The 12,808-nt window shown below is 50.9% G+C and overlaps 1 protein-coding gene across 3 annotated transcripts in view; it reads right to left on the bottom strand.

Annotated features, from left to right (window-relative positions):
- Nucleotides 1-12,808, bottom strand: part of ITSN1 (intersectin 1) — a 114,584-nt gene that overhangs the window by 64,814 nt on the left and 36,962 nt on the right. For 2 of the 3 annotated variants that reach the window (XM_058044968.1, XM_058044971.1), the window contains exons 6-12: nt 12,052-12,228; nt 11,419-11,512; nt 9,283-9,383; nt 8,159-8,222; nt 5,985-6,122; nt 4,797-4,912; nt 2,299-2,561 (exon numbers count right to left, since the gene is read on the bottom strand). In XM_058044968.1, coding sequence (XP_057900951.1) covers nt 2,299-2,561; nt 4,797-4,912; nt 5,985-6,122; nt 8,159-8,222; nt 9,283-9,383; nt 11,419-11,512; nt 12,052-12,228 — 953 coding nt within the window. The remainder of the gene's footprint in view (nt 1-2,298; nt 2,562-4,796; nt 4,913-5,984; nt 6,123-8,158; nt 8,223-9,282; nt 9,384-11,418; nt 11,513-12,051; nt 12,229-12,808) is intronic. The other variant, XM_058044970.1, reaches the window with a different exon arrangement.

Here is a 12,808-nt window from a genome sequence, read left to right as displayed (position 1 = left end):
TGTCAGAGCCCAGGACATTCCTCTGGCTGTCCTGGAGGACACGAGACCCTGACGGGGGGCTCAGAGACCTTGGCATGGAATCAGAAACACCTGTGCCTTTGATTTTAACCCATGGAAACAATTCCCAACTTTGTGTGAGCATTTACAAGCCACAAGAGTTTGAGTAGAATGATAGTGAATTTATCACAGGGTGAAGAAGTAGAATTTTGGGGATTTAGAATGGGGGTTCAAGAGGCAAGATGGAAGAACCTGGGCGTGTCCTGTCGTTCTTCCTCTTCTTCTTGGCCTCCATCTTCTGCTGTGATGGTGGCACTTTTGGATTGGTTTAGAGTAGAGACAGACTGTCTAACATAGGTGATAGGTATGGGAAAATTATTGTAAATAAAGTACATGTAGTTCCTAGTGTAAAAAGGTAACACCACCCTGAGAGTGGTCAGTGTAGCACAACCCAACCTGCCGGACAGATCTCACAGGTCAAGAGAAAGAATGTAACAGATAAGAAAAAATAAAAAGCCTTGAGAACCAGAGCCCAGGAATCTTGACTTCTTCTTCAGTCATGGGGCTGGGAAAAAAAGACTCTGTAATACCTCAGGAGCCATTTCAGCAACACAAAACCCGAGAAGTCCCAACAAGAAACTGTCTCATATTTGTTGGGGAAGATGAAACAGGAAAGCCTTATAAATTTGATTGCCTGGCAAAAGACTTTGAGAATATGGAAACTATAAGAGAGATTGAAATGAAAGCAAGCTTTGAGATCCCTCAGTTACTGAACAACTGGAAAACAATGGTGTGGCCAGCTGAAGGTGATCCCCTTTTGATGGAACAACACCCTCTGCTTGCAGACAGGCCCAAGGGTCAGAGCAGACCCTGCAGCTTGGCAGAAGGGGCCAAAGAGGAGTTTTTAGGGTTTAAAATGTAACAGAGTATGGTAACATAGTGATTCTTATAGGCTGTATGGAAATGCTATAGGATTTGTATCTTGTACTGGATTGGTTAGTGAGAATCAGAATATTCAACACAGAAGATTTATTGTATTGGAATGGGAACCTCGCTCTCTTACCCTTTTACGCTCTTACTTTTTTTTACTCCCTTACTCTCTTTCCCTCTCATCCTCTCTCCCCCTCTCTTCTCTCAGGCCTGCTCTGAGCTGTGTTTGGCAGCTCCCAGCAGGGCCCTGCACCCAGGCCCTGTGCAATGAACCCCAAATCCCAGCAGGGCCCTGCACCAAGGCCCTGTGCAATGAAACCCAAATCCCAGCAGGGCCCTTTGCAATGAACCCCAAATCCCAGCAGGGCCCTGCACCCAGGCCCTGTGCAATGAACCCCAAATCCCAACAGGGCCCTGTGCAATGAACCCCAAATCCCAGCAGGGCCCTGCACCCAGGCCCTGTGCAATGAACCCCAAATCCCAGCAGGGCCCTGCCCCCAGGCCCTGTGCAATGAACCCCAAATCCCAGCAGGGCCCTGCACCCAGGCCCTGTGCAATGAACCCCAAATCCCAGCAGGGCCCTGCCCCCAGGCCCTGTGCAATGAACCCCAAATCCCAGCAGGGCCCTGTGCAATGAACCCCAAATCCCAGCGGGGCCCTGCACCCAGGCCCTGTGCAATGAACCCCAAATCCCAACAGGGCCCTGTGCAATGAACCCCAAATCCCAGCAGGGCCCTGCACCCAGGCCCTGTGCAATGAACCCCAAATTCCAGCAGGGCCCTGCACCCAGGCCCTGTGCAATGAACCCCAAATCCCAGCAGGGCCCTGCACCCAGGCCCTGTGCAATGAACCCCAAATCCCAGCAGGGCCCTGCCCCCAGGCCCTGTGCAATGAACCCCAAATCCCAGCAGGGCCCTGCACCCAGGCCCTGTGCAATGAACCCCAAATCCCAGCAGGGCCCTGCCCCCAGGCCCTGTGCAATGAACCCCAAATCCCAGCAGGGCCCTGTGCAATGAACCCCAAATCCCAGCGGGGCCCTGCACCCAGGCCCTGTGCAATGAACCCCAAATCCCAACAGGGCCCTGTGCAATGAACCCCAAATCCCAGCAGGGCCCTGCACCCAGGCCCTGTGCAACAAACCCCAAATCCCAGCAGGGCCCTGCACCCAGCCCTTTGCAATGAACCCCAAATCCCAGCAGGGCCCTGCACCCAGGCCCTGTGCAATGAACCCCAAGTTCCTGACCTGGCTGCAGAGATCTCTGTCTCCGTCTGTCCTACCCCCGACACTCCCACACACATTTTATCCCAACCCCGGCTCAACAAGCAGCCCAGAGTGCAGAGGGCCCTGCCCCGCTGTGCTCCCGGGCTCACCTCTCTCCTCTCGATCTCCTTCCTCCTCTCCTCCTCGCGCTGCCGCTCCAGCTCGCGCTGTTTCTCCAGCTGCTTCTCCAGCTCCAGCTGCCGCTTGCGCTCCTGCTCCTGCCGCTCGCGCTCCTTCCTCTCCTGCTCGGCCCTCTCGAGCTGGGCCAGCCGCTCCTGCTCCTTGCGCTGCTGCTCCAGCAGGGCCTGCCGCCGCTTCTCCAGCTCCAGGTTACCCCGCTCAAAGTTCTCCCTCTTCTTGTCCTCAAACGTCACTTTGTGCACAGAAATGTGGGGAAAAGGGCTGTTGAACGCTGCCGCTGATTTAGGAACAAACACAGCACAGAGATCCAAAGGGATCCCCAGCAAAGGGAATCCACCTTCCAGCAGGGATAGCCCTGCATCTCCCCGCTAGGATAACGGCTCCACAGGCCAGCCTGGGGATCAGTGTGGGAAATGGATTTGTAGAGAGCTCTCAGGGCCTGACAGAAGGCTCAGTGTGCATCCATATGCAAACTCTGAGAGAAGAAATGCTGACTTAGAAATGCCATGGAATAGGACAGACATTGCTGAGAGAGAAATGGAGCTGGAAAAATGTTTCAGAGCATGGCCTTGCAAATAAGACTGCTTTGGAGAAATAGAACTATGAAAGTTTGATGTTGCTGATCCCCTCAAATCACATCCTCAGCAAACTAAGGAGGGAATTCCCATTCCCATTCCTCATTCCTTGCCTTTAACACCCCAGAAATTTTAGTTCCTGCTTTAGTTCCTCAGGCCTCCAGCTCTCTCCTCAAAGCTCAGCAAGGGCAGTAATTTAGATAAACTATTCTCCAGCTGATCCTCCATGAGGACATGGATCTGGAATTCCTCTGTACATGGGATAACAGCAGCAGTCCAAGAGCCAACACTTCCATTAGTGCAAAGAATTCAGCTGCTGACATCATCAAAAGGCCATTGTGCAAATGAGCAGAACTTAAAGTTGCTATTCTCATTAGATTACCCATTAGTGTCAGAAAAAGAAATGGTTTAGGTTCTTGGGCAGCTGAGCCCAGGAAGTCTGGATTCCTGCAGATCCACATCCTCATCCCCCACTATCCTAAAGAATGGCCTCACTTCCAGCACAGCTTCCCTGACATCCCTCTGCAGTCCCAGGGACTGTCCTTCCTCCTCCTCACTCCTCAGCACCTCCATTAAAATGGTTCCTTCCCTTCACCTTCTGTTCCTTTTCACCCCCTCTGTGCCATTCCCAGAGCCCAAAGTGCAGGTTTCTGTCCCTTGTGTGGCCAGCATGGACATTTGTGGGATGCAAGGCCAGGGAGAGCCCACACTGCCTTCCCAGTGTGCACAGCTGGACACATCAGCCCCACACCTGCTGAACCAGCTCAGTTCTTGTCTTTTCCAGTCTGTGCCCCTTTCCAGCTGCCAATTCCCTGTTCCTTTAGTTCTTTTCCTGGAACTGTTGCAATCTGTATTGAGCCCCACATGTTACACAAGTAACTGCAAGGAAACAGCTCTGTGGGAATGCTGGGATCCTCCACAGAGCACAGTCTGTGTTGAGCCCCAATGTTACACAGACTGCAAGGAAACAGCTCTCTGTGGGAATATTGGGATCCTCCACAGAGCACAATCTGTGTTGAGCCCTACATGTTACACAGACTGCAAGGAAATCCCAGCTCTCTATGGGAATATTGGGATCCTCCACAGAGCACAATCTGTGTTGAGCCCCACATGTTACACAGACTGCAAGGAAACAGCTCTCTGTGGGAATATTGGGATCCTCCACAGAGCACAATCTGTGTTGAGCCCCACTGTTACACAGACTGCAAGGAAACAGCTCTCTGTGGGAATGCTGGGATCCTCCACAGAGCACAATCTGTGTTGAGCCCCACTGTTACACAGACTGCAAGGAAACAGCTCTCTGTGGGAATGCTGGGATCCTCCACAGAGCACAATCTGTGTTGAGCCCCACTGTTACACAGACTGCAAGGAAACAGCTCTCTGTGGGAATGCTGGGATCCTCCACAGAGCACAATCTGTGTTGAGCCCCACTGTTACACAGACTGCAAGGAACCAGCTCTCTGTGGGAATATTGGGATCCTCCACAGAGCACAATCTGTGTTGAGCCCCACTGTTACACAGACTGCAAGGAAACAGCTCTCTGTGGGAATATTGGGATCCTCCACAGAGCAGCTCAGCCAAGCTTTGCTCCAGCTAAGGCAGAGGATGAAGGCAGCAGGAATTCCTCCTTGCAATCCTGTGCCAGGGCTGCCTGTGTGGGGAGTGCAGGAGATGAGGAGCCTGAAGGCTCTTCCCATCTCCAGTGCCACCAAGCCCAAGGATCAGGCACAGGAATGAGCTGGACCCAGCAATGTCTTGGTTGTGCCTCTGACCTTCCCAAACTGCTCTGGAGAGACATTTCTCAGTCAGGCCATGTTTCCTCCCAGGCTGTGACCTGATGGGAAACCCCTGTGGGAACAGCACAGTAAACATCCCTGCTTTCCCTTGCTCACCTGGCAATTTCTTTTCCAGTTGCTGCTGCTCCTCCTCCAGTGCTGGTTCTTCTGGTAACCTTTGGTCTACAGACACTGAGCTGGCAGCAGAAATGCCACTGCCAGAGCGGACTCTTCTGCCAAGGAAACAGCAATTGGGGGTGCTTAACAGAAGCCAGGCTACCCAAATTATTTATGATTTAATGATGAGATCAAATTAAATGCAGTGCTGTACTGTTTCATGGTACTCAGTGTTCATCCAGTGCTGCCCAGAGGGTCTCACTCAGGCGTTGCCTCAGGAGATCAGCATTTTCCAGGATCCCAGCAGCTCACTGGTGAGCTGAGAACCCCAGTCCCAAATTCTGCTTCCAAATGGGTTCAACCCTGGCCCCAAGATCTCTCACTTGGGGGGAGATTTTTCCCCAGCCAGTCTGGGGCTGGAGAAATGCTGACTTAAACTATAGCAACAACAGCAGAGACAGAGGAAGAGCTCACTATAGTGAAGCTAAAAGCAAGATCCCAGGTGGAATACACAAATATTGGGAATCTTTAGGAGGACACCTGAAGAACTCAGTATAAAAACACTTCTTTTCATTGCTGTTACTTTCTTCCCATCTATTTCTCCCCAAAGAAGTGAAATGGAGCAGGAGAAGTGATGAGTGACCCCACTGCTGCCAAACCCAGCTGTACCCAAGGAGGTCTGGATGCAGTGCAGTGCAAATCCATCCTGGAATTCCAATACATTCTGACTGTTCTACTGAACTTAAATCTAGGTTTCTATGGCCAGACTGAGCAGGCCTGGAAGGTGTGCCAGCATAAACACCCACCCAAACTCTGGTCTCACAGGGCAAAAGGAGAGGAGGGGTCACTGTTTAGTTCCTGTGCTTGGCACTCCCAGAGCCATCCCAAATGACACACAGAACCATCCCAAATGACACACAGAACCACATAGAACCATCCCAAATGACACAGAACCATCCCAAATGACACACAGAACCACACAGAACCATCCCAAATGACACACAGAACCACATAGAACCATCCCAAATGACACAGAACCATCCCAAATGACACACAGAACCACACAGAACCATCCCAAATGACACACAGAACCACACAGAACCATCCCAAATGACAGACAGAACACACAGAACCATCCCAAATGACACACAGAACTCAGGAGTGAGACTCCCAAAGATGAGCAGTTACCTAAATGAAGGTGGGATGTACTCTGGGGGCAGGGCAGGAGGCAGTGGCTGGCCAGACATGGCCACATCAATGAGGTGCATAGCCAGGATAAACTCCTCAGCTGTCAGCTTCCCATCTTGATCAATGTCAGAGAGATTCCTTGTTAAAGGGAAGGGAAAAGTAAGGAAATTATTAAATATTAGAAATCACTGTTCAAAGGCATTGTTTCAACATACACAGCTCCAATTTCATTCAAATTTTCACTATTTTTTCCACACTACTCTGTTTTTTCAACACAAATGAAAAGCAAACCCCAAATGCGTCCCTATTTCCCCCGTTTCTCATGCCTGTCTGAAATCCAGCCCTGCAGCCACAGCTTCTCCTTCTCCTGCTCCGGTGCTGCCAGGAGCTCGTGCCAGAGAAGGACCTTGAAGCAGTGGAGTTCTCCTGAACACCTCATGAACACCCAAAGGAAGCAGCTCAGGTGTTTGGCACAATGTTAGGTTTGGTCTCCTCCTCCCTGGAGGCTCCTGGCTCCCATTCCAGGGCACCCACTGGCAGTGAAATCAAAGCCATTGATGTCCCAGTCCTGACAAGCACCAACCCACCCTGGCATCATGCACATATTGAAAATTACAGACTCGTGTCTCTGGATGGCCCCAAAGCAGAGCTCCAAGAGAGGCACAAGATGCTTTCACTCCTGTTAAGGTGGTGCTGGACAAAATTAACAGCCAGGGACAGCACCAGGGAGCAGCTGGAGTGGGCAAGGGCAGAGTGAGTTGGATTTCAGGGAAAGGTTCTTCCCCAGAGGGTGCTGGGCACTACCCCAGGGAATGGGCACGGCCCTGAGGCTGCCAGGGATGCCCAGGCTGGGCTTGGTGGGGTCTGGGCAGGGCAGGGCTGGCACTGGGGGATCTCTGGGGGTCTCTTCAGCTCAGGATCTGTTTCTCCAGCATGCTGCACTCTAATCATGCAGGGAAATCTCCCAAGATACTGGGAGAACCCAAGTGAAAAATCCTTCTGCAGTCCCAGGGCACAGGATTTTGCTGATGGGATTTAAGTTTGGGAGACAATCCCAGCCTCTCTGCATCCACACCTGTGGCACTGAAGTGCTCAGGCTGGAGCTCAGGCACAAGCCAGGAGAGTGGCAATGCAGCATGCACAGAAATGAGTGATCAGCTGGGTCACAGCTCCCAGGACAGCCCAGAGGCTGAGCATCAACTGCTCCCTTGCAGTGCCTGTGCCAGGGATTCCAGCCCCAGCACTGGCAAACCTCAGCCCAGAGCAGGGCCCAGAAAGGACCAACAGGAGCTGGAATGTCCCCTCCCCATCTCAGTGCACTGGCAGCTGTCACTGCCCCCCTGAGTGAGTCCTGGTGGCAGCTGCCTGCCCACACAAGCACTCCAAGGCTGGCAAAAGCAGAGCATTTCTTGGTTAAGCATCTGCTGGGGGACCGGGCTGGTTTGTTTTTATCCCTTTGTCAGGAAACAGAGATGGCAAGAGTGGTTTTTAATTTATAACACAAGTGCCAGTGCTTTGCAAAGAGAGCAAGGGCAGCTGAATGGCCTTGTCAGAGTGGCTGCAGCACTGCCATCCTCACACTGAGCCCCTGGGCCAGCTCCAATGCTTCTCAGCAAACACTCCTAAAGGACAGGAGTTAATGAGGAACAACTTCCCACGGGGCAATAAAAACATAATAAAGTTCAGCAAACAACAAGTTGGAAGGCAAAAGGGAAGCTGAGACAAATGCCTTTAAAATCCATGACTGCACATGTCTCTGGGAAATCAGCCCTGCCATACCCATGGAAGAGGCACAGAAACCCCACAGAAAGTGTGGCTTGGGTTAAGCACCCTGTTCTGCCACCTGTGCAAAGGTAAATTCCCCTGGTGCTCTGTCAGGGGATGGGGAAGGCACAGGATGCTGAACATCTGCTCTGCCTAAAAACCCAGCACTGAAACACAACTTCCAAATCACCTCACAAAAGATGTTTTGGAACACAAAAGATGCTCCTGCTGCTCTTGTGGAATACTCCTAGTAAAGGCATGGAAGTGCAGGTTTTGTTTATAAAGTTACACAGGACAAAGAGCAACGTGTGATTTATCAGTGAGACTGAAAATGGAGAAAACCCCACGGGCTCCAGGGCAGAGGTTTCAGCAGAGTTTGTGTTTTGATGGAAATGGAAACATTTATTTACCATATTGTAGCCAGCTGAGCCTGGGGTAAACTGGACTGCATGAGAATTGTTCTGGCTTGGGGACCTAGAAGGGAAACAAATAGTAACAAAACAAGCAAGAGATGTGAGCAGCAGAACTTGGCTCCCCCAATAACCAAGAAATAACACTTCAGTTCTGCACAACAGCCACAGAATCCCACACTGGGCTGGGTTGGGAGGGACCTCACAACCCACCCAGTGCCACCCCTGCCATGGCAGGGACACCTCCCACTGTCCCAGGTGCTCCCAGCCCCAGTGTCCAGCCTGGCCTTGGCACTGCCAGGGATGCAGGGGCAGCCCCAGCTGCTCTGGGCAACCAAATCCCTCAGATTAACCCAAGAAAGCTCTAAACCACAGACATGCACCAGAACTGGCAAAATCAAGCCAGGGGAGCAGTTCCAGTCTCTCCCTGGAACTGCTCTCAGCAGTGGGTGTATCATGGCAATGGTCACCTGAACAGGAAATAATTAGCACTGACTCTACGATTGCAGAAGGCTGATCAATTGTTTAATTAAGCTATACTATATTATACTGTACTATTAAGAAACTCATAACTCCTACAGACTATCAGATACAGCTTTAATCTAATTGGTCAATCTACCTAAACCCTATCCAGTGTCTAATTAAGGAACTGCCTTTTGGTAAACAATCTCATAACACATTCTACATGAGCACAACAGCAGATGCAGCAAATGGAGATAAGAATTGTTTTTTATTCTCTCCTCTGAACTTCCTTACAGCTTCTCACATCTTCCCAGGAAGGGAAAATCCTGGCAGAGAACTGTGTCTCTCTCTGTTCAGAGGATATGTGATTACCACATGGGTGAACCAAGCACTGGAAATGGCTGCACAAGTTTTCACAGAACCCACTGTGCCCTTTTCCAGAAACATTTCCCAAGGTCAATTTTGCAGAAAATAAAGGAGAGATGGTGCTAAAGTGATCCCAGCTGTGATGAGTATCTGCTTCTAAACAAGAGCATTGACCACTTGGGAGATTAAAAGAGAAAAACACTGATGAGCCTCTTCCTAAGTGAACAACACCCTCAGAAGCATGAAATTGGCTCTTGGAGCTGGAAGCAGGGAGACAAGAGAAGCTGTGCCAGTACCTGTCAGGTGCCCACTCATGGTTTTGTCGTGGCTGTTGAAGAGCTGCCGGTACTTGAGGCGTGAGGACTGAGGCACAGCCCACTCTGCCACGGCAGGAGAGCTGCAAGGAGGGCAGGGAGAAAGGGACAAGTGGAGATTTCATCTCAGAGAGGTCATGGAACAATCACAGAGCCACAAATCACAGCAGGGTTAGGGCTGGAGGGACCTCACAGCCACCCAGTGCCCCCCCTGCCATGGCAGGGACACCTCCCACTGTCCCCAGAGTCCAGCCTGGCCTTGGGCACTGCCAGGGATCCAGGGCAGCCCCAGCTGCTCTGGGCACCCTGTGCCAGGGGCTCAGCCCCTCACAAGAGGCTGAAGGGCTGCACTGAGATCAAGCTTTGTCCTGAAAATGTTCTTGTCCCCAGTTTTTCTGGGAGGGTGAGGAGGTTCTGAGGTGTCCCTGTCCCCTGGCAGTGCCCAGGGCCAGGCTGGACACTGGGGACAGTGGGAGGTGTCCCTGCCATGGCAGGGGTGGCACTGGGGGTCTCTGAGGTCCCTCCCAACCCAAATCATTCCATGATCTAATATTCCCTGCTATATTTCTGAAACCACCACAGGTTTGACCTCTTCTCTGCAAACATTATCACAATTCAGTCTCTTGGAAGATGGTTTTTGTTTGTTTGTTTGTTTGTTTAAAGTGTTTTCCTTTTTCTTTACTGGCAGAGAATGAAGGAACCTAAATTGTTCAGAGGAGCTACAAGATTTTACCTAAACATGTAGCAAGAAAAGCAGAGTAACATTTTACTCTATCTTTAACTGTTTCTCTTAGCCAAATAGAGCTACTGAAGGAAAACAAATGTAAAATATCCTGGAAATATAGAAAAAAAAAGGTGTGAAAAAGCCACACTTGAATGTAAAGGTTCTCCTAATGGAACAAGTGAGGAATGTAATATTCCCAGTTTTAATCCATTCCCATAACAGGCTGAGCTCATTTGCAGCTCTAATTTCCCAGGCTTGATGGCTGAGAAATCCTAATTCTGAAAAACAAGGAGCAGAATTTTTCTGCCTTTAGGCACAATCAAACTCTGTCCTTTTTCTGACCTTATAAACCATTCTCACATGACAAGACAGAAACCAGTGTCTCTATTTCTATTTTTGATTTTCAAACCCTTGAGCTTTAATAATATCCCTTCATGGGAGCAAAGCAAAACCAAGCTGCCTCTTCAATAATGAAAATAAGAAAAAAGGCCAAATATTTAATTTTTACCCATAGGAATTTCTCCTCAGTTTTGCTGGATTTAGGGGTTCCACACATTTTAATTTCTGTGTTACACATAAATTATACCAGAGCATCCCTATTCTGTTCCTGGCCAATTTAGGTTTCAGAGAGAAAATTAATTGTTTTGAAAGACTTTAAATTATTTGGAATCAATACTGCAAATCAATACTGAGTAGTGTCACTTATCTAACAGCAGGGCAATAGACAAGCCTGCAGAAGGAAATGAAAATAAAACCAGATCATTTAATTGTGTGCCATCCATTTTCCTCTTGCAAAAAACCTGTGCCATGGATCTGTGAGACAGATGATTTATAAGGACTTTGGGAAATCCCTCTCTTAACTCCTCTTAGGAAGTTTTAGATCCATTTTTTTAAACCTCAGTAAAACCCTTTTTGCCCAAACAGATGTTTTTATAGGCCTTGGAATAATCTAAAAGCCCTTAAAGTGATTTTTCACACAGAACTTAAAGAATATAGAAGAAACAGTGATGTGGAGTGCATTTAAAATATGAGATCTATGAAACATTTTGCTTTTAGCTATTACCCAGCAGTTGCTAATTTTAAATAATGCATTACTTGTCTTGCTTTCCCAGTACCAGGAGTGTCTGTGCACGATGCAGGTTTTGTTTAGAGAAGCAAATGCAGTTCTAAAAATCAAGTGAAGATCATGTCATCAGTGTTAATAGTTAATTACTTCATTTCCATGATTCCCTGCTCCTGGAGCATTAAAGGTGCAGTGAAGCCACAGCACCCCGTGCAATCCTGAACCTCTGCAGAACTGATTTCTGCCAGAACTATGATTTCAGACGGTCACTTTGGGAAAGGGAAGGAGTTTTCCCAGCCCTGGGAACCCAAGCTCTGTGCCCCAGCCCCACCTGGCCACGTCGAAGGATTGTGCCTTTTGCAGCTTGGCATTGAGCTGAGCTCCCGGCCCCGAGCGGCTGAAGGAAGAACTCTTTGGCAAAGTGGCTGGGAAGAGAGAAAACAGGGATTTATTGCTGTTCACAGTGACCCAGGCAATCCCCATGGCATTCTGTCACTCCTACATCCAGTACAAGCACTGTGGCTCTGATGGGAACTTCTTAACAATATAAAAATCAGAATCCAGCGGGATGGGGGGGAAACACAAGGGCACTTCCCTCTTATCTTTTTACTTCCACAGCTTTATGGAAACCCTGTTGATACCAAATGATATTTTGGCACACGTAGTTCAGTATTAAAGTCACCCTAACAGACAGCAGTACAAAGAGACAGGAGAGGCCCAATTTCCAGGCAACAGCTTCCTGGCAGGTTCATTTCTCCAAGTGCTGCTTGATTTTCTCACCACGAGGGACTCCTGCGGGAGGCCATGTCCACATTCCTCCTTTTAGCTCTTCTCCAAGTGTGCCAAGTGGGCTAGAGCAAAGCACAGTCCTTCCCCAAAGGCATCACTGGAGAGGCCAGTCCCACGGGTGCCAGGAGTGCAGGGGAGCTGTTAGGAGCACGAGAAGAGAGTGAGAGCGGCGTACCGGGGTGAGCGAAAGCAGGCAGGGGCTGGATGACAGCAGGAGCTCCGTTAGCCAGGGGAGGGACGGCGGCGGGGACAGAGGACACCAGCGGGGGGGACATCCCCACCACCGGGATGGATGCCATGGGCACCGGGGCCACGCTGCTGAGGGATGGCATGTTGGCAATGCCCCCGAGACCTACGGGCGAGAAAAGCACACGTTGGTTCTGACGCACACCGAGACGGCGCCCGCGGGGTCACCGACACCTCCAGCGGCTCCTCCCGAGCCCGGGACAGCCCTCCCGGCCCGGGGCGGCACTGCGGGGACAGGGACGGGACACGGGGACAGGGACGGGACACGGGGACAGCCCCAGAGCGGCCCAGCACTGCCCCCAGCTGTCCAGCAGCATCTGCTACAAAGGGAATGAACTGGGTGCCCTGACCTGAGAGACGAGCAGCCCCAGAGAGGAGCAGCCCCAGGGAGGAGCAGCCCCAGAGAGGAGGAACAGCCCCAGAGAGGAGGAGCAGCAGCCCCCAGGGAGGAGGAACAGCCCCAGGGAGGAGCAGCAGCCCCCAGGGAGGAGGAGCAGCCCCAGGGAGGAGCAGCAGCCCCCAGGGAGGAGGAGCAGCCCCAGGGAGGAGGAACAGCCCCAGGGAGGAGGAGCAGCCCCAGAGAGGAGCAGCAGCCCCAGGGAGGAGCAGCAGCCCCCAGGGAGGAGGAGCAGCCCCAGAGAGGAGCAGCAGCCCCCAGGGAGGAGCAGCAGCCCCCAGAGAGGAGC

This window comes from Melospiza georgiana, chromosome 2 (genome assembly GCF_028018845.1).
Source record: "Melospiza georgiana isolate bMelGeo1 chromosome 2, bMelGeo1.pri, whole genome shotgun sequence".
NCBI classification, from domain to species: domain Eukaryota; kingdom Metazoa; phylum Chordata; class Aves; order Passeriformes; family Passerellidae; genus Melospiza; species Melospiza georgiana.
Note: the sequence above shows the minus strand (reverse complement) of the source record. Positions and strands in the feature narration are given on the sequence as shown.